Source organism: Leptinotarsa decemlineata, unplaced genomic scaffold (assembly GCF_025532065.1).
Source record: "Leptinotarsa decemlineata unplaced genomic scaffold, Ldec_3_MD MMD2_tig00026340_RagTag_RagTag, whole genome shotgun sequence".
In the NCBI taxonomy this organism is placed as follows: Eukaryota; Metazoa; Arthropoda; class Insecta; order Coleoptera; family Chrysomelidae; genus Leptinotarsa; species Leptinotarsa decemlineata.
The window spans coordinates 9071848-9092829 of record NW_027412694.1 but is presented as its reverse complement, the minus strand read 5'-3'; the positions used below and the strand labels follow the sequence as shown (position 1 = coordinate 9092829).

The following is a 20982-nucleotide window of genomic DNA, read 5'->3' as shown; positions in this document are numbered from 1 at the left end:
TTAGATTTAAAGTTTCTTAACTTCAAGTCTGACAAATGGTTAGATTAACGGAAATGCATACAAATGTTTGGTTACGGAGATAAAATCCGAACACAACAGAAAGTAGCTCGCCTATTTAATGAGAAATTTTCTAATTTACCGCCCATATCTCAAGGGATAATAAGCAAAATAGAGAAGCAGGAAACCCTCAAGTTCCAGTGAATACGATATCGTTTCAGCAGGATGGAGCACCACCACATCACCAAGTTAAGGTCCGGCAATATCACAATACAACATTTTCCAATCGGGGGATAGGGAGGCGGGGATCGATTGAATGGCCAGCGCGGTCACCTGATCTTTCATTATAATATTTTTTTTATGGGGATATATAAAGAGCAATGTGTACAAAACTAAACCTTCAGATTTGAATGTCTTAAAAGAACGAATAACGCTTTCGATTAGATCGGTCACGCCTGATATGTTAAGTAATATTAAAAGACAGTTTTATTTGAGATTATGATGTTGCCAAGACGCCTTCACGCATTCGAAGTGGGTTGAAGGAAGGGGTCGCATTTATACGTTAAAAAATGTCAAATTATAATTTACACTTGCCGTGTTTCGGGATTTTTTTTTGATATGTACCTACAGTAACCAAAATAATGCAACTAATTTTCCTGTATTTTCAGTATTTTAATATTAATATATGTTACTCAAAAAGAGTTTGAGTAGAACCTTGATGATGATAGCACGACCAGCTGTCGAAAGCGCTTGCATATAATAAATAGGAGTTATAAAGATTTATATATATATATATATATATATATATATATATATATATATATATATATATATATATATATATATAGATTTATATGAAGATTTATATATATATATATATATATATATATATATATATATATATATATATATATATATATATATATATATATATATATATATATATATATATATATATATATATATATACAGGGTCCTGCAACAGTGGCGCGGTGTTCCATATCTCTATATAGGAAGCAGATAGGAATCTAATTTTCTATAATATTACCTTATTGCTCGAGCTCGACAAAATAAAAATATTGGCGGTCACACAGGGTGTTCGATTTTTTCTGGGCGGATCCCAACTGTGTCTTTTTAAATGGCAACCTATATTTTTTATCACTTTTTCGGTTTCTTCATAGAAAATAAAATAAACTTTATGTATATCTGCACTTCGAAAATATTGACGGTTTTCGAGATATCTAGCATGACAGGTTTTTTTTTCCAATATTCGTCACTCAGAATATTTGAAATTATAAAGTGGTGCCAAGTCCAGTTGAAATTTTTTTTTGGTCGAATATTCTACATTGGTAACTCTCTCAAACGATGTATCTGAAATCGACCTGTGATATACAGGGTATGAAAAACCGCTTGCCAAATATTGTAAATGAAAATTTGCAAAATCTTCCTTATATTAAATGGAACACCCTGTATATTATTGATCCATAAGAAGCGCCAACGAAACCTCTACAAATTTCATTAAGTATTCCCTATGGCTAAGTTCAATAGTTTTTCTTAAATGAGCATTTCTTTCGAAAAATGGTCATTTTTTCAAAGCGAAATCCATTTGACGACTGATAAGAATATACAAAAAATACCCTTTCCTTAAAATATCGCCCATTCCTAAAATTACCTGTTGCTAGATAAACAAGTTGCGAATTACACCACAAAATGGACGTTCTTGAATAGTTACAATAATTTCAAAAATCTCGGAATTTGTGCCATATTCTTTCGGTCTAAAACAACCTTTCAGCGAATGAAATATTTATTGGAAATCAAGTAGTCTGGCAAATGACAGAACAAAATATTTGGCTGCAATTGAATATTGAAATTTTTAGTCAATCGTGAAGTTGAACTGTCGGTATAATTTCATCAGAATGTTGTTATCAAAAAGTGATTTGATTGATATGATTTTCATATTAGGTGAATCAGACAGGAATTGTTTATTGGCAAGTAGAATTTATTCTTAACGGTATCCAGATAGAAGGCATCCAGATGAAAGATCTTTCCGAAAGGTCTTGGGACGATTCGTTGAAACTGGATCTATTAATTACTCCAAACATGAGCGCATCAAGCCAGCTACTAATGAAGATAATGAATTGCAAGTTCTTCTTGCTGTTGAAGAAGATCCTAGTAGGAGTCAACGACAAATTGGGGAAATAGTGGATATAAGTGAGAGATCAGTGCAACGAGTATTGAAGAAACATCGCTTGCATCCATACCACGTTCAGTTACATCAAGAACTACTGTATGCTGATTTCGAGAAAAGAGTGAGATTTTGCAATTGGGCCATGAACAAAATTCGTCGAAACGAATATTTTTTCAATAATATTTTATGGTCGGATGAATCGACATTCCATAAAAATGGATTTGTAAATCGACATAATTACCATTATTATGCGACAGAAAATCCTCACTTATTGAGACAGGTGGATTATCAACATAGGTGGTCGATAAATGTCTGGGGAGGCATCATTGGAGAATATGTAATTGGTCCATAATTTTTTGAGGGACATATGAATGGTGCAATGTATCTCAATTTCTTACGAAATGATTTACCAGGTTTGTTAGATGATATTCCTCTTGACCTCCGCAATAGAATGTGGTTACAACATGATGGTGCACCTGCTCACTATTCGGCAGAAGTGAGAGATCATCTAAATGAAGTATTTCCCAATAAATGAATAGGACGGAATGGGCCTGTACGGTGGCCCGCTAGATCACCAGATTTGACGAAACTAGATTTTTTCTTATGGGGATACATAAAAAATATGGTTTACGTTGAGCCACCAACTTCTCCCGAAAATATGCGACTTAGAATAACGAATGCTTTTCGCAGCATTACACCAGCTGTCTTGCGCAGGGTAGAACAGTCTTTCAAACATAGACTTCAGCTCTGCATTCAAGAAAATGGAAGACATGTTGAACATATTTTATAAAAGTTTCATTATCAACCTTAATTAAACTCTCCCTTTTGTAGTTTTGTAATTTGCCAGTTGACAAATTTGAATATCTAGAACTCAAGCTCTGAATGAATATAATAACATGAAAAAAATAGTTATTTATAATGTTTCTTTCTTTTAACTTGTTTGGTTTGATATTGCACGATTTATGAGTGAAATTCTGCATCCAATGAAAAAATAATTTTCCATTTAGCAAAAAGTGATAGGTACATACATTTATTTCGTTAAAAAATATTTGTTTGGACACCTTCTAATGTACAAAATCGAAACAAGATATCTTTCGTATATTTTTATCAGTCGTCAAATGGATTTCGCTTTGAAAAAATGACCATTTTTCGAAAGAAATGCTCATTTAAGAAAAACTATTGAACTTAGCCATAGGGAATACTTAATGAAATTTGTAGAGGATTCGTTGGCGCTTCTTATGGATCAATAATATACAGGGTGTTCCATTTAATCTAAGGAAGATTTTGCAAATTTTCATTTACAATATTTGGCAAGCGGTTTTTCATACCCTGTATATCACAGGTCGATTTCAGATATATCGTTTGAGAGAGTTACCAATGTAGAATATTCGACCAAAAAAAATTTCAACTGGACTTGGCACCACTTTATAATTTCAAATATTCTGAGTGACGAATATTGGAAAAAAAAACCTGTCATGCTAGATATCTCGAAAACCGTCAATATTTCCGAAGTGCAGATATACATAAAGTTTATTTTATTTTCTATGAAGAAACCGAAAAAGCGATAAAAAATATAGGTTGCCATTTAAAAAGACACAGTTGGGATCCGCCCAGAAAAAATCGAACACCCTGTGTGACCGCCAATATTTTTATTTTGTCGAGCTCGAGCAATAAGGTAATATTATAGAAAATTAGATTCCTATCTGCTTCCTATATAGAGATATGGAACACCGCGCCACTGTTGCAGGACCCTGTATATATATATATATATATATATATATATATATATATATATATATATATATATATATATTATATATATATATATATATATATATATATTATATATATATATATATATATATATTATATATATATATATATATTATATATATATATATATATTATATATATATATATATATATATATATATATATATATATATATATATATATATATATATTATATATATATATATATATATATATATATATATATATATATATATATATATATATATATATATATATATATATATATAGCGTTTACGCTGCTATTTTTATCAAGTACTGTTCTGGTTTTTCACACTTTGTCTTCAATCGAGGACCGCCTGCCCGGTACTGACAATGCCCAATAGGCTGAAACAACTGTCTACCGGTGGCTCTTAAATTGAAATCAATATGTGAATGATCAGAGGGTACTTATCTATTTTTCTATATTTATATATACCGGGTGTCCCACATTTTATGTGACAGGCAATATCTGGTTTGTTGAAGGAGATACACAAAAATGTTTCATACAAAAGTTTTAGGAGTTCATGAGAGCTATATTCTGATATAATTTTTAAATATACAGGGTGTTTGGTGTAGGTGCTACAGACCAAAATTCCATTTTTTAAAATAGAACGCCCTGTATATCATTACATATTCAGATGCTACGTTAAATTCTGATATCATTTCATGTTTGGTTTTTGAAATTCGGTTACGGCGTTTTTGAGTTATTACTTAAAATGTAAAGTCTTGAGAACGACTATTATTTTTTTAAATATCTCATACAATTATTCTCTCTGCATCAGATCACATGAAAATTAGTCAACATTTTGGGTGTTCGAAGTAATGGTTTCAATTTTGAGTTGTGGAATTCAGTCAGGAATCATTTTGAATATGAAACAATTGCGAAATTGAAAGAGGTGTATTCGAAAACAAATCTTTAATTAATAACAATGTAAATAATATAACTTGATAAATAATTCCATAAGAATGGTAGGTACCTAGAAATAAGTCATAAAAATTGTTCAAAGTGATGCTCATTAGATATTATACGTCGAATCACTTCTCTTGTACAAGTCGCTCTTATAATATCAGGCGTAATATCACTGCACGCTAGTCGAATTTTCATTTTCAGATCATCCACATTCAAAGGGGGAGTAGTGAAAACAATATCTTTTAAATAACCCCATAGGAAAAAATCAAGCGGTGATAAATCTGGGGAACGAGCCGGCCACCGAATTGGACCCTTATTACCAATCCATCTATTTGGGTACGTTCTATCCAGATATTCAGTAACAACCTGTGAATTGTGAGGAGGAGCACCATCTTGTTGCCACCAAATTCCTTGTCGTTCTGCTATGGAAATATCTTCCATCAACTGGATCAAATCATTTTCTAGAAAATGTAAATATCGCAATCCATTGAGATTTTCATTGAAAAAGTAAGGTCCTATGATGCGGCCATTGAACAATCCACACCATACATTAATACCCCAAGTAGTTTGAAAATTACTTTCGCGGACCCAGTGGGGATTTTCTTGAGACCAATAGTGACTGTTATGTCGATTCACAACTCCATTATTGTGGAATCGCGATTCATCGCTCCACAAAATTTGACTGAATATGTTAGGACTTTCATATAATATTACCTGAATACAAGCAATGAATTCAAGTAGTCGTTCAAAGTCCGTGGGTTTCAAACCTTGTACCAACTGAATTTTGAATGGGTGGTATTTATTTTCTTTCAGAATTCTCTGTACATTAGATTTACTCACACCGACTTCTTCTGCAAGAGTACGGATAGAAACATGTGGATGAATAATAATATAACAGTTCTAACAGATCTCGTATGATGACGATGCTTTATAGTAGAAGGAAATGACCCAGTTCGCAATTTTTTTACAACTCTCGAAAAAGTCATTCGGGACGGAATGGATCTGTCTGGAAAACGTTCTTGGTATAGACGTTGTGCTTGACGGCAGTTTTTCTGACATTCCCCAAAAATTAATAACATATCAATGCAATCACTTGGACTAAACGCGAAAGGCATACTGGAGTTTTCGCACAAAAAACACAGTTACTGTTTTGCAAAGAATCACTGAATCGAACTGACAAGTAGATACAATTCAACAACATTTGTTACTATGGCATCAACAAGCATAAGCTACTTGATGAAATTGTGCAATATAAAGCAATTCACCCTCAAGTTAGTCATATTCTCAAGAATTTCAATATTATATTCAACTGATATCGATATCGTATCGTAGAGGTGAGAATAATGGTTTGTATTCAGTAGTAGTCTAGTTCAATTTAATAAAAGATATAGACTGGATTCGTGTACGAGTAAATAAGTTTTTTTTGAAACTTTATATTTAAGGAAAAGTGCAATAACTCAACAACGCCGTAACCGAATTTCAAAAACCAAACATGAAATGATGTCAGAATTTAACGTAGCATCTGAATATGTAATGATATACAGGGCGTTCTATTTTAAAAAATGGAATTTTGGTCTGTAGCACCTACCAAACACCCTGTATATTGCTCTTATGAACTCCTAAAACTTTTGTATGAAACATTTTTGTGTATCTCCTTCAACAAACCAGATATTGCCTGTCACATAAAATGTGGGACACCCGGTATATATATATATATATATATATATATATATATATATATATATATATATATATATATATATATATATATATATATATATATATATATATATATATATATATATATATATATATATATATATATATATATATATATATATATATTTATATGTGTGTGTGTGTTTTCGGATAGGTTTTCGCGGTCAGTAAATTGTCCGGGTTGTTGTTGTTGTCCGGGTTGAACTTCGTCTGTAATTTTCATCGTTTCGGCTCCTGCTTTGGAGCCATTTCCATGTTCCATTTCACACTGCGAACATGGTCCGGTATTGTTGAAAAACAATTCATGGCTTTTTCGTCACGATAATGCACCTGCACATTCGTCGTTAAAATCATGCCTCAGCCACCGTATTCACCAGATTTGGCCGCCTTCGACTTTTTCCGGTTCCAAAAATTCATATCAGAACGGCTTCGAGGATTGGACAAAACGCTGGCACGATCGTAATATATCTGAGGGGGACTACGGTGAAGTGGGAAAAATAGAAATCGATGAATGAGTAAATATTTTTTGAGAAAAATGAAAATCAACCTCATTGTTTGAACAGACAGCGTATTTTGATATTCGTGTTTTAATTCAGTTGTTGTTAAAATGAATGCATGAAACAATGACAGTGTCATTGTTTCAGAATTAGAATCTGTTGATTACATCATGGAAGCTAATTTTTTTCTCTATGGAGAGAAGAGTCTGTTATATGAATCTTCATTGACTCATAGAGGAGCGGAGGTAAAAAATATTTTTAACCTCGCTTTCTCGTCTCTTAATTTCTTTTTATTTTTCCCTTACGCCTACGTTTCATTTTCTGCTTTCTTATTATCCTTTTCCCTTTTCTAGCTGGCTCGAAAAAAATTATGCCTCCAGAGGATTTCAATACTGGTTCAATTCGTATCAAAATTCAAAACAGAAATAAATGAAATCATAAAGTCATTATTATTTTTTGTTTCTGTTTCAGAAGTCGGATATGCACGACGTGATTTTTTGAAGTTTTAACAGCTCGTTTAGACTGATTAACAGTTTTTGCACATTGTGATGCACTGTTTGGAACCTTTGGTGTTGTAATGAATATTACTGAAGTTCAATCCCAGAGTTATTTTCAACACCTCGACACGTGTTTCAATCACCAAGAGATCATCTTCAAGAGGAAGATTGAACTCTTGAAGATGATCACTTGGTGATTGAAACACGTGACGAGGTGTTAAAAATAACGGTTTGGTGATGGTATTAAACTCCAGTAATATTCATAGTTTTTGCAATTTACACAGTTTACTTCATAAATTTCAGATTTTTTATTTTTCATCCTAATATATATTGAAGTTAAGCTTATCGCCCACTTGTCCGGCACAGCACAGCACGGCACGTCCCGTCAAAATACGGATAGGATTGGAACAATGAATATAAATGGACCAGCGCCCAGTAGCCCAGTCACGACCGTCCGCCACCGGAAAGGATTCCAGCTCTTCGATCGGAAATACTGGAAAAATTTCTCCTCATCTTATAAGATCGTTGAAAAGATGATGAAACTGTCCCAGGTTTACCCTCTTTTGATAAATGCGATGGACCGACAACATTCCTTTTTGTGACTATTTCTTCATGTTCAGTTTTTTAGAAATGCAATTCCATTTGTTATAAAGGGTATCTTAGTTTACGTGGAACAACAATTAACTTTCATTCACCGTCTTTTGCTACTATAAATGATTGATTAACATACTCTCTAAATTTATGTTACCTAATGTTTCATGGTTGAAGAGTGCCTTTCAAACATAATTGAAAAACTAATAATGTCGACTAGGTATCACAACACACTGTGAAAATCGGTCATGAAATAAATGAACTTTGCTCAAAATTGTAGACACAAGACTTTTTGATGTTTTCAAAAGTTTGTAAATAGTAAAGCGTAACATGAGAACCGTGAACAGTTACAAAGTTTGTTTGAAGGTGATTGACAATGTTTCGTGATGAATTTCACTAGTTCGGACTTCCATTGTCTATTATATAAAATGATTTGAAATCCCTGAAACAAGTAAAAAAGAATGATTAAAAAAGAATAGTTGAAAATAACAATTATATTAAGCAACAATAAACCTGAAATGAAATGATAGTAAAATAACCTACAAGTAAAAATATAATAATTGAATAAATAAATAAAAATTAAAGGAATGCAAAAAAGAAAATAATAAAAATAAAAATAAAAAAGTGTAGAGATTCCAAGTCACGTTAGTTCACGACGTTTCGATTGTTGGTATCTACAATCGTCTTCGGGTGATGACTGGACTGATTCCTCCGAGAGTTGACTATTTTATAGGTCGTTGAAATACTTTCACTTTCTCTACTTTCCATTTTCCGCTTCACTGATTCCGTGAGAGATGACCGATTTGGCGGGAGTTGGTCATTTCTCGTTTGATGATGGGTTTCCATATGTTTCGTATATCTACGCTGGCATGACTGAATACGTTGTTGGACAACATGTATGCGGCTTCCTTAAATTTTCTCCTGAACCAATGTTCCTCTCTGTGCAAGATCTCAGCTTGGGACCACTCGATGTTGTGTTGATGGGTCCAAACATGGTCTGCTATTCCTGATTTGCTGGTTTCTCCTCGCTGTGTGTGCTTCTTGTGCTCGGCAATGCGAATATTCAATGGCCTCTTAGTTTCACCAATATAGGATTTTCCGCACTCACAGGGTATCCGGTAAATGCAATTCTTGGAATCGCAGTCCGCGTTTGGGGGCCTGGTTTTCGTGAGGCTGCTACGGATAGTGTTACCGGATCTGAAACAGGTTCTAATGTTGTACTTGGAACCAATTCTTCTTATCCTCTCCGATAATCCTCTAATGTAGGGAAGTGCAAGCACTGGTTGTGACGGCTTCTCTTCCTTGCGAGGCTCCTGCTGTCTTTTGGCCAAAGTCTTTTCTACCATCGCTTTGGAGTATCCATTCCGCTGAAGATCATTTTTGATGATGTCTAGTTCCTTCTCGAGACCTTCCTTTGTATTACAAAGCCCAAAAGCACGGTCTAATAGAGTCTTGATGATTCCTCTTTTTGTCGATTGATGGTGGTTGGATTCGTGGTTCAGATACTGTCCCGTATGAGTGGGTTTTCGGTATACAGATGTTTCCCACTTAGTGTCGGTCCTCTTCACCAAAACGTCTAAGAATGGCAATTCATTGTGGATTTCCTTCTCCATTGTGAAAGTGATGGAAGGTCTCACGCTGTTGATGTGTTTCAGAAAGGCGTCTAGTTCAGTATTCCCATGGTTCCATATTATGAAGGTGTCGTCAACATATCTCAACCAGACTCGAGGTTTCTTGTGGGCTTCTTCAATGGCCAGAGTTTCAAACCACTCCATATATATGTTGGCTATGACTGGTGAAAGTGGCGATCCCATTGGCAGTCCCTCATCTTGTGTAAAGAATTCGTCCTTCAGTTGGAAATAACAGTTTCGCACACAGCATCCTAGTAATTCCATAATTACTTCTATAGGTAGATTCGTTCTCTCTTTCAGGTTCCCGTCTTCGGATAGCTTTCTCTGTATGATTTGGAGTGCTTCTTCGACCGGAACGTTGGTGTAAAGGCTTTCCACGTCGAAACTAATTAGTTGATCTTCCTGTGTGACTTCAATTGACCCTAGTAGTTCGACAAAATGTCTTGAATTCTTCACAAAAGACGATGTTTTCCCTTGTAATGGTTGTATTAAGGGAAGTAAAAATCTAGACAAGTTTTGAGTAGCCGAATCTCTGGAGCTGATGATCGGTCTAAGCGGAACGTCCTTCTTGTGGATTTTGGGTAGACCATACAAGTGAGGGGGCTTACTGTGGTGCGGTGTTAGGCATGATCTTTCCTTGTCCGAAAAATAGACTTGGTGTTTTTTCAAAATCTGGTACAACTTCCTTTCGATTGATGCAGTTGGGTCCCGTACGATCTTTGTGTATCGTCCCTTCTGCAGAACCTCTTCGATCTTCTGTTCGTAGAGAACGGTATCCATTACCACAGTAGCGTTTCCTTTATCTGCAGGTAGGATCTTAATGGTGTTGTCTCTACGTAGGCCGTTCAGAGCTCTACGTTCTTCCTTGCTGATGTTAGATGTTGGAACTGGTTCTCGATCCAACTGTTCTCTAATTTTCCATCTGAACTCTTCTGCCTCGGTCTGGTCAATGAGGGAACTGGTGGATTCCACTGCAGTAATTATCTCCAAAGTGGGCACAGATGTTGGCGTAATGGCAAAATTCAGGCCTTTCCTCAACAAGGATTCCTCTATTCCCGTGAGCGGGCGGGAACTCATGTTGATGACGTTGGTGGCTTCATGGTTGTCCTGTTTTGGGTCTGTATTTGGGCATTGTTTCCTCACTAATTTCCCCCACTTTCTGTTGTGGGTATTCTCCATGTCTTGGCGGATCTTCAAGCACGTCCTTTCAATCTTGGCAAAGATTGGTCCATGATCATCTTCCAATGTCTCTCTTCTTATTTCTTCGAATCGTTCTGTGGCATCCTGCAGCAAAGTTGACCTCTTCCAACGGTGATAATTGATTTGAGACCTTATCAGTGCTCGGCTGGCGCGTTCCAATATGCGTTTAGCTCTCTCTCCTGGGATTGGCGATTTCAGTAGAAAACCTTTGGGGATGATGTTATTGTCTCTGGCTCTGCACAGAAAACTTTGCTGCAGGATGCCACAGAACGATTCGAAGAAATAAGAAGAGAGACATTGGAAGATGATCATGGACCAATCTTTGCCAAGATTGAAAGGACGTGCTTGAAGATCCGCCAAGACATGGAGAATACCCACAACAGAAAGTGGGGGAAATTAGTGAGGAAACAATGCCCAAATACAGACCCAAAACAGGACAACCATGAAGCCACCAACGTCATCAACATGAGTTCCCGCCCGCTCACGGGAATAGAGGAATCCTTGTTGAGGAAAGGCCTGAATTTTGCCATTACGCCAACATCTGTGCCCACTTTGGAGATAATTACTGCAGTGGAATCCACCAGTTCCCTCATTGACCAGACCGAGGCAGAAGAGTTCAGATGGAAAATTAGAGAACAGTTGGATCGAGAACCAGTTCCAACATCTAACATCAGCAAGGAAGAACGTAGAGCTCTGAACGGCCTACGTAGAGACAACACCATTAAGATCCTACCTGCAGATAAAGGAAACGCTACTGTGGTAATGGATACCGTTCTCTACGAACAGAAGATCGAAGAGGTTCTGCAGAAGGGACGATACACAAAGATCGTACGGGACCCAACTGCATCAATCGAAAGGAAGTTGTACCAGATTTTGAAAAAACACCAAGTCTATTTTTCGGACAAGGAAAGATCATGCCTAACACCGCACCACAGTAAGCCCCCTCACTTGTATGGTCTACCCAAAATCCACAAGAAGGACGTTCCGCTTAGACCGATCATCAGCTCCAGAGATTCGGCTACTCAAAACTTGTCTAGATTTTTACTTCCCTTAATACAACCATTACAAGGGAAAACATCGTCTTTTGTGAAGAATTCAAGACATTTTGTCGAACTACTAGGGTCAATTGAAGTCACACAGGAAGATCAACTAATTAGTTTCGACGTGGAAAGCCTTTACACCAACGTTCCGGTCGAAGAAGCACTCCAAATCATACAGAGAAAGCTATCCGAAGACGGGAACCTGAAAGAGAGAACGAATCTACCTATAGAAGTAATTATGGAATTACTAGGATGCTGTGTGCGAAACTGTTATTTCCAACTGAAGGACGAATTCTTTACACAAGATGAGGGACTGCCAATGGGATCGCCACTTTCACCAGTCATAGCCAACATATATATGGAGTGGTTTGAAACTCTGGCCATTGAAGAAGCCCACAAGAAACCTCGAGTCTGGTTGAGATATGTTGACGACACCTTCATAATATGGAACCATGGGAATACTGAACTAGACGCCTTTCTGAAACACATCAACAGCGTGAGACCTTCCATCACTTTCACAATGGAGAAGGAAATCCACAATGAATTGCCATTCTTAGACGTTTTGGTGAAGAGGACCGACACTAAGTGGGAAACATCTGTATACCGAAAACCCACTCATACGGGACAGTATCTGAACCACGAATCCAACCACCATCAATCGACAAAAAGAGGAATCATCAAGACTCTATTAGACCGTGCTTTTGGGCTTTGTAATACAAAGGAAGGTCTCGAGAAGGAACTAGACATCATCAAAAATGATCTTCAGCGGAATGGATACTCCAAAGCGATGGTAGAAAAGACTTTGGCCAAAAGACAGCAGGAGCCTCGCAAGGAAGAGAAGCCGTCACAACCAGTGCTTGCACTTCCCTACATTAGAGGATTATCGGAGAGGATAAGAAGAATTGGTTCCAAGTACAACATTAGAACCTGTTTCAGATCCGGTAACACTATCCGTAGCAGCCTCACGAAAACCAGGCCCCCAAACGCGGACTGCGATTCCAAGAATTGCATTTACCGGATACCCTGTGAGTGCGGAAAATCCTATATTGGTGAAACTAAGAGGCCATTGAATATTCGCATTGCCGAGCACAAGAAGCACACACAGCGAGGAGAAACCAGCAAATCAGGAATAGCAGACCATGTTTGGACCCATCAACACAACATCGAGTGGTCCCAAGCTGAGATCTTGCACAGAGAGGAACATTGGTTCAGGAGAAAATTTAAGGAAGCCGCATACATGTTGTCCAACAACGTATTCAGTCATGCCAGCGTAGATATACGAAACATATGGAAACCCATCATCAAACGAGAAATGACCAACTCCCGCCAAATCGGTCATCTCTCACGGAATCAGTGAAGCGGAAAATGGAAAGTAGAGAAAGTGAAAGTATTTCAACGACCTATAAAATAGTCAACTCTCGGAGGAATCAGTCCAGTCATCACCCGAAGACGATTGTAGATACCAACAATCGAAACGTCGTGAACTAACGTGACTTGGAATCTCTACACTTTTTTATTTTTATTTTTATTATTTTCTTTTTTGCATTCCTTTAATTTTTATTTATTTATTCAATTATTATATTTTTACTTGTAGGTTATTTTACTATCATTTCATTTCAGGTTTATTGTTGCTTAATATAATTGTTATTTTCAACTATTCTTTTTTAATCATTCTTTTTTACTTGTTTCAGGGATTTCAAATCATTTTATATAATAGACAATGGAAGTCCGAACTAGTGAAAGTTACAAAGTTGTCATTACGAACAGTCCATTTACTCTTTCATGCAACAATTTCCATGTATGGTTAGCCAAGTTATTGAGTTGAAATGATTAGTATACTTCATTTGCCGATAACACCTACTGCATTTGTGGAACAGCGTCGAGAAGGGTGTTGCAGTTCTGGTATGTAGAAGAAATGTTTCTTTCAGATAGGCTATTTATTGTCAAAATATTGGCTTTTATATATGGATCCCCACATATTGTAAAAAAGCCGCCAGAGTTCTAAGGAGTTCAACTACGTATATCAGGTCATTTTGTGGCAGTGTATGAAAACTGCATGATTTATTTCCATTGTTCTACATTACCGGATAGCATGATATATTTTGAGTTAACCCAAACTTTTAACTTCAGAAAGCAATAAAAAATGTCTGGGATTTGTAATATAGCGTGAAAACAATAATAAATTCAATCTGGTTACTTTGATCCAAGCCAATATTCCCCAAAATATAAAACTATTTTTTCAAAGTGATGTATGTATTTGTCTTACCCGTTTTAGAAATATAGGACTATATCTCAGTAACCACGAAATACAAACATTGAAGGCTTCTGTAGAATCTGAAAACCTAAAAAATATCCTGAATTTAAAATTTAATTTCAAAATGTTCACTTCTTATCAGTCGAAAGACCTTGCAAATGAGAAAAGTTGATGTTGAGTTTTTAGCAACTGCCATTTTCGACGCTCAAAATAATCACACATATCTAAGTAAGCTAGACTTTCCACGTGCAATATTGTATCAAATATCCTTGCTAATACCGTGACAGATATTGGATATTCTTCATATTTGTTAACTTATTTTGTATTTTGCATATTAGTTTTCGTGATCTAATGAAATTATTGGGTAAACTAATGTAAATAATCATAGTTAATTGCTATTTAGTATTAGTAGCAAACTCACCTGTTCAGGGTAATATTGGTTATAACAGCTATCTCATGAATCACGTCCAACCTTTGGAATATTTCCGTTATTTCAGCGATACATTTTGATGTTGTCATCGGTAATATTCCGCCCATCGATAAGAGATCGCACAAAATTGTCGTGCAGTCACTTACGTGCTGACGATTGAAAATCCTATGTTTTGTAGTGGTTGTCAGAATTTCCAAGATTTCCTCCCGGCGTTTTTTTATCAAATCTCGCAGCGATTGACTGTCAATTGTTCTGAAGGAATAATATGCCATATTCAGTATAACTTATAGTATTGTAGTTGATTGTAAAATCATTTCATTCTTTCAGAACTTCTGAAGAAATGGAAAAAATATAACCAATACTAATACTTCAAATTTTGAAATAAAATGTGCTTTACTTGACCATTTAAAACTGTTTGGTCATTACCTGAATTTCAGATATTCCTAAGATCACAAGAAATAAAAATTTCCGGTTCGATCTTCAGAAAAGTGATTTTTTGGGGGAGAAATTTTGACAAATTAAAAAATAATTGATAAAGAATCCCCTATAACCTGAAGATATAAAATTCATTGAAGATAGGAATGATATCACACAATAAGGAAACACTTCTGTCTTTGAAGATACTACCTACAACTATGAATTAATACTTTAAGTTTCAAAAGGAGGACTATTTTACAGATTTTTATGAGAAATGTATACATCATATAGTCAGTTTTGGATAAATCATATCCTTGATCTGAGATTAGACACATAAAGTTGATTCTCATCCTTCTGATGGTGCTCTTTGTTATCCTCTCTGATGTCTTGAAGTTTGTCTCCTTCTGTTACGGATAATGATCGTTGGTCCTTTTGTTTTGGAAGATGTTGAGAACTACCTGTGTCATCAGGCTGATTCCGATTTGTTCAGGTATTGATTTCAATGTATTACCGGTTTTAATATTTAATAACACTCTGAACGATTTATTTGTTTTCTGGACTAGTATTTCCAGAGTTTGACCTAGATCTAGCACTAGGAAGGGCATCTGAGCTATGAACTGATTTCTGCTCTGTTTCATGCTGTCTGCTGTTGTACATTTGTGTTTCCTCTATATCTTGTTGGTTAGTCGTTTTCAACTTCTATAATGTATTTGACTTTATCTTCCATCTCCACTCACTCTTGACTCATGGACATTACCTTAACGAATACTCAAGAACAACTTTATTTGTAAATGTAGAGGATAAAGAGAAACGGTAAATGAGAAATATAATTCAGGTTGTTTCAAAAGTTTTGCCTGTTTTTATGAGTCTACTGTAAATTGGATACTCATTCAATTTAACCGAAAAATCAGTTGAATACATGTGGAAACCGTGGAAACAGGGTGATCGGGATTCTATGAAATCGACGAAGGCCGTTTTTGCCAGGTCCTGATTGGCGAAAGTTCTACCGATGGTAGAGTTATTGAAAAGATGGTAGTTGGTTGGCGGGAGTTTTGGAGAGTATGGTGGGTTAGGCAGAACTTTGACGCTCAATTCGTTTAATTTTGGAACGGTGATTTTTGAAACGTATGGACGGGCGTTGTCGTGGAGCAGGATTGTACCTTTTTTGTTGGCGATTGCCGGCTACTGCTGACACAATTTTTGGTACATTTCGTCGATTTCCTCACAATAGGACTCTGCTGTGATGGTTTGGCCCAGTTGCAGTCGCTGACCACCATACAGTTACCATGATCTTTTTTGGTCACATTCTGGAATTCGAAGGGTATCTAACGAAAAATTGTTTACGAAACTGGGGTTGTAAAAATTGTATAATAGAAAAGTTCACAGGTGTGAGATCGGATAATCTAGATGGCCCATTTATTTGGAGAATATTCTTGGAAATTGTTAAGAATGGGAAAGACAAAAACCTCAAACATCCAGTTTCAACTAGTGCCCTTTATATTTATCTCTTAGAGAATAAAATAAAGTTGAAGAGTTAATATGTATCACGTTAGCAATTAATAATAGTGAAACCGTCGTGTTAATTCTATAAAAAAACATATAGTACCATAAAATAACTTACCTGGAAATTATTATTTTCAACAATTCCATATATTTAGACAATAATTCACCATAATCCGCTTTGTCCGATGATGAAATAATGGAAAGTATGAAATCTATTATGTGTGATATTTGTTTCAAAGCCTTATAGAATAAATTTCTGCGACTAAGCTTCAATAGAAAACTTGCACAAGTTCTGAAAAATGTATTTTTATCAGTATTCCAATCTCGTTCATATGCGACTATAAAACTGAGATTTTTGTTTTCTTCCCTATAATAGTTAATAAGTTATTATAATTGTAATTACAAAGTTAGAATGACAATATTTGTATATGTACAGTGACAAGGAAATCGTATAGGAGTTTTTTTAAGGCCTGTGCCTATGCGAATGTAGCAATTCAGGTTGGATTTGAATCGCTGGAGATTAAATTCATTTGAAAAAAGGTTCTCAGGAAGTTTCACATAAACGCAGTTCTCCAAATGAAAGAGTTCTTAAACAGTGAAGTTCGAGGTGTACTGAGTTGAATCTCAAAACGATGAGCGTCCAGAGTACGTCGTGTATTTCTGATATGTACCGCTTTTGGTGGAATCAAATGTGCCAAGTCACTTGAACAACTCCCGTGAAAGTATCTATAGAAGAGAGACAAATCTCCAACCTTTCTTCGATGTTCCAGACTATCGAAGTTGCAAGTGATGGTCGTGTCTCCAATCAGGCGAATGGCTCTTTTCTGGATGGAATCCAGCAGCTTCAGAGTATGCTTAGGGGCCAGAGTTCCATACATGTGAACAATACTCCAAAGAAGGTCTGATCTGAGCTTTATTAAGCATAAAAAGTTTCGGAGGTGAGTACAGTTTTCTGGTTCGGAACAGTGTTCCAAGCATTTGAGGAGCAGCCTTTGCAATTAAACCGACATGATTGTGCCAAGACATATTGGTATCCATTTCAACTTATCGATGCAGAAAGCAGAATTGTCTGTTCTGACATTATTATATCCTGTTCGGGGACATTTATCTGTTTGGAGAAAACCGATGCCTTGGTTTTCGTGGCATTGAATTGAACCTGGAAGTGCGTAGCAATTTTTTCAACGAGGACCTTTTGCAATCTTGATTTGAAAATGTTCAAATTTGGTGACTGTACAATTGTATTATTCTGCTTTTTGATCATGAAAAATGTAGGCGTTTATTCACTTCTAATCTGATTAGATAGTTATCTGTTGCATCTTATTATTGTAAATCATTCCCTAAAAAAATAATGCCGGACACCGCTGGTCCTTGTCAATCGATTGTGACTTGCCCAAGGTCGCGCTCAACTCGATTTGCGTTTCTCGATCATTCTAGGTATCGCGTTGCTTTGAGAAGATTCATATCGGCTCTCAGAGACTTCCATTACGAAATATAAACACTATCAAATGGCAGATGTGAAAGTCTAGTTGAAAATGTGGTACGAAGTGATCTAATAATGCCATAGACATTTGAGTAATAGTCGGAAGTTTCAGTGTTTGTGTCGTACTGTCAGTTTCAGTGTAGCAATGGAATGAAGTTGAATTAAATTGTACAGTGTAGTCAAATATTGTCAAACCCACGGGAGAAACGTAACATTTGATGTCGGACGTGGAATAATTGACTAAAAATTTTCAGTTTTATGGTAAAATCAAGGAATGTCGATTAGGAGGGATAGCGGAGAATGAAGATTGATGGAGGGAGGAAGAATTAGTACTCCGACATACAGACCATGAATTACTACTGAATATTCAGGAAAAACAGGAAAAAACAGACTTGCTGATAAATTCAGGAAAAACAAGAAAGAGATCGATAAGATGATTGTAAATTATTGGTAAATATTTAGGAAAAACAACAAAGATACAATCAAATTACTTTCATTTATTTGAAGAACTAAAATCTTCTCAAGTGAGTAAAAGCGAGGTACAGAAATTTATTCAGGAATAATTTGAAAAAGTATTCCAGGAATCAAAGGAGGAATTTCAAAAAGTAGACGATGATAAGCTTGAGGATGTTGAAAGGAAATTTGAAGAGAAGCTTGAATGAGTAGACAAAAAATTTTAAAGGGTTTTCCGGCAACTTCGGGAATAATCAGCTGAGTTAAATAGGATCGTAGTGAAAAATCCAAATGGGAACATCTCTTCCTTCAGTAGTATTATGAAAACTCCAAAACCTTTGATGGTGAATCTTCATGGTCAATTTATCGCAGACAAAATGTGAAGCCGCTGCGGAAAATAATGGCTGGAAAATGAAGAGAAAGCAATAGCTTCTATACTGTCACTACAGGGAAAGGCCTCCGAAATTCTGCAAAAGTAGAAGGATCATGAAGCAGTCATATCAGCTTTCGAGGTCACGTATAGTAGTGATCACCTCCAACAAGTCTACCAAGCTCAAGTGGAGGTGACAACTCAGGGTCCATCCGATAGTCTGCAGGAGTTTTTGCAGGAGACTCGCCTATCCCGATAACCGATAACTTCACCCGCTGGATTGGTGTACATAGTTCCATCATCAGAGTTCGTGAAACGGAGCTGCAGCTGTCGCTGAGGATAGCAGGAACAGATTGATTCTCGGCAGGAACTCGTTAAGAAATATTTGATAAATGAAACCGCACAGAGGGCAGCCTAAATGCTATAACTGCGCAGAGGGGAACATTTAAGGCGGGATTGTCGATCAAGTTCAGGATCTGAGGAAAAAAACTGATATTCGGAATCACCCCACCGAGAGCATCGGCATTCAGAAAAAATAAATTCATTGAGTGTTAGAGAGGGTACATTCGATTTCCACGATAGGAGGCAACAGTAACAGCTGTCGACGGATTTCCGAATAACAACAAGTGTCTTTTCACCGTCGATACTCGACCAACGAGATCAGGAATGAAAACCAACATTTCCAATAGAAGCAGTTTGAAGAAGTTATCAGTAGTACCCGTTTTGGAAACAACCACTGGAGATAGACTGACTGTCTTGGGACTAGACATCATATCCCTCTACGGATTCGTGGTAAACATAAGTAAAACGCGTCTAGAAATGAAATTTTTAAAATTGTTCAATCATTATAATGGATAGTGTTGATTATTTCTATTGAGTAACGGGTTAGTCCATTCATAACTCTCTACGTTACAAATCCCAGAACTCTGATAACCAGATGTTGTTTTCACTACAAATATTCTTGGAATTCATTTTCCCACTGCTTTACACATTTTCGTAATTGCCTGACCTACCTGACAATAACGGTTAGGTTGATAATTTTCATATAAACAATATTCAAAATAAGATACCTACAGATCCAACCGTCATCAATTTACGAAGGGGAAACTCGTATATGCAGCCCGAGTAAAGAAATAATAATGAATTACAGTAATCAGGCCATATAAGGCTGAATCTTCAGGACAATAGCTATTCAAGGAGTTGTTGAAAATGTGGAAAACTTTCGAAGAAAAGAAGAAAATAATAAAGTTCAAAATAAACTCTAAACAAAAATGCGTGGATCATGCAGAAGTTGTTTTCAGGTAGAAACTGGAAGAAAAACCCCTCTCGAAACAACATGAAAGTTCAATTCACATGAACATCAACACGATAGAAGAGTTCTTTCGTAACAACTACTTTCATATGAATCGAATTGTACAGAAGGTTCGTAACTACCTGATATTTCCACTTTACTCTCTCCTTTACCTACGTTGTTGAAGAAACACTGGTGATAGACCATTTCAGTTTAAGATGGTTGATTTCCATCAAAGGACTCTTTGATGGGATTCAGGGCCGTAGCGAAAAAAAAAACCGGGGGGGGAAGAATACAAATTTTTCCAACTCCACCAGCAAAATTATCCAACTTTCGAAGAAATGAAAGCCGAGGGATTAGTAACTACTATAATATATTTATTTTCTTACTTGGCTATCCAAAGATTGGCTGAATGCTTATGCCCGTTAGGGTATGCACAAACAAAAATAAATTTTGGTGATTATAAAAATAATAATGGGAATTATTCTACTTTGGACCAAGGTCCTTAGTCTTCCACCATGTCCACCATGTATAGGAATATTCAATACAAATGAAAGAAAACAACAAATTTTCCAAGTCGGAAAAACAGCGAAAAGTTGGGAATTTTGTAAAATTGTCACTTCAAAATTTGTAGACTATTCAGGACTGTTTTTTTACTTGGGAGAAATTAAACTTTTTTAAAGATTTCAAACAACTCAGAATTCTCTTCAAGTTATGCAT

General features: G+C 36.0%; 2 protein-coding genes across 3 annotated transcripts in view; both read right to left on the bottom strand.

The window, feature by feature from the left end:
* The window catches only part of LOC111502321 (uncharacterized), a 48231-nt gene that overhangs the window by 14858 nt on the left and 12391 nt on the right, over positions 1–20982 (bottom strand). For both annotated transcript variants that reach the window (XM_074183559.1, XM_074183558.1), the window contains exons 2-4: positions 16787–16960; positions 14740–15000; positions 14331–14406 (exon numbers count right to left, since the gene is read on the bottom strand). In XM_074183559.1, the coding sequence (XP_074039660.1) occupies positions 14331–14406; positions 14740–15000; positions 16787–16815 (366 nt within the window). In that variant the 5' untranslated portion in view covers positions 16816–16960. The remainder of the gene's footprint in view (positions 1–14330; positions 14407–14739; positions 15001–16786; positions 16961–20982) is intronic.
* LOC141485839 (uncharacterized) lies at positions 6911–11266 on the bottom strand. Its single transcript, XM_074183389.1, has 3 exons — positions 11135–11266; positions 9121–10209; positions 6911–6938 (listed from the first exon to the last, which is right to left on the bottom strand). Exons 2-3 carry the CDS (start codon positions 10086–10088, stop codon positions 6911–6913), a joined length of 996 nt encoding a protein of 331 aa, XP_074039490.1. The 5' UTR covers positions 10089–10209; positions 11135–11266.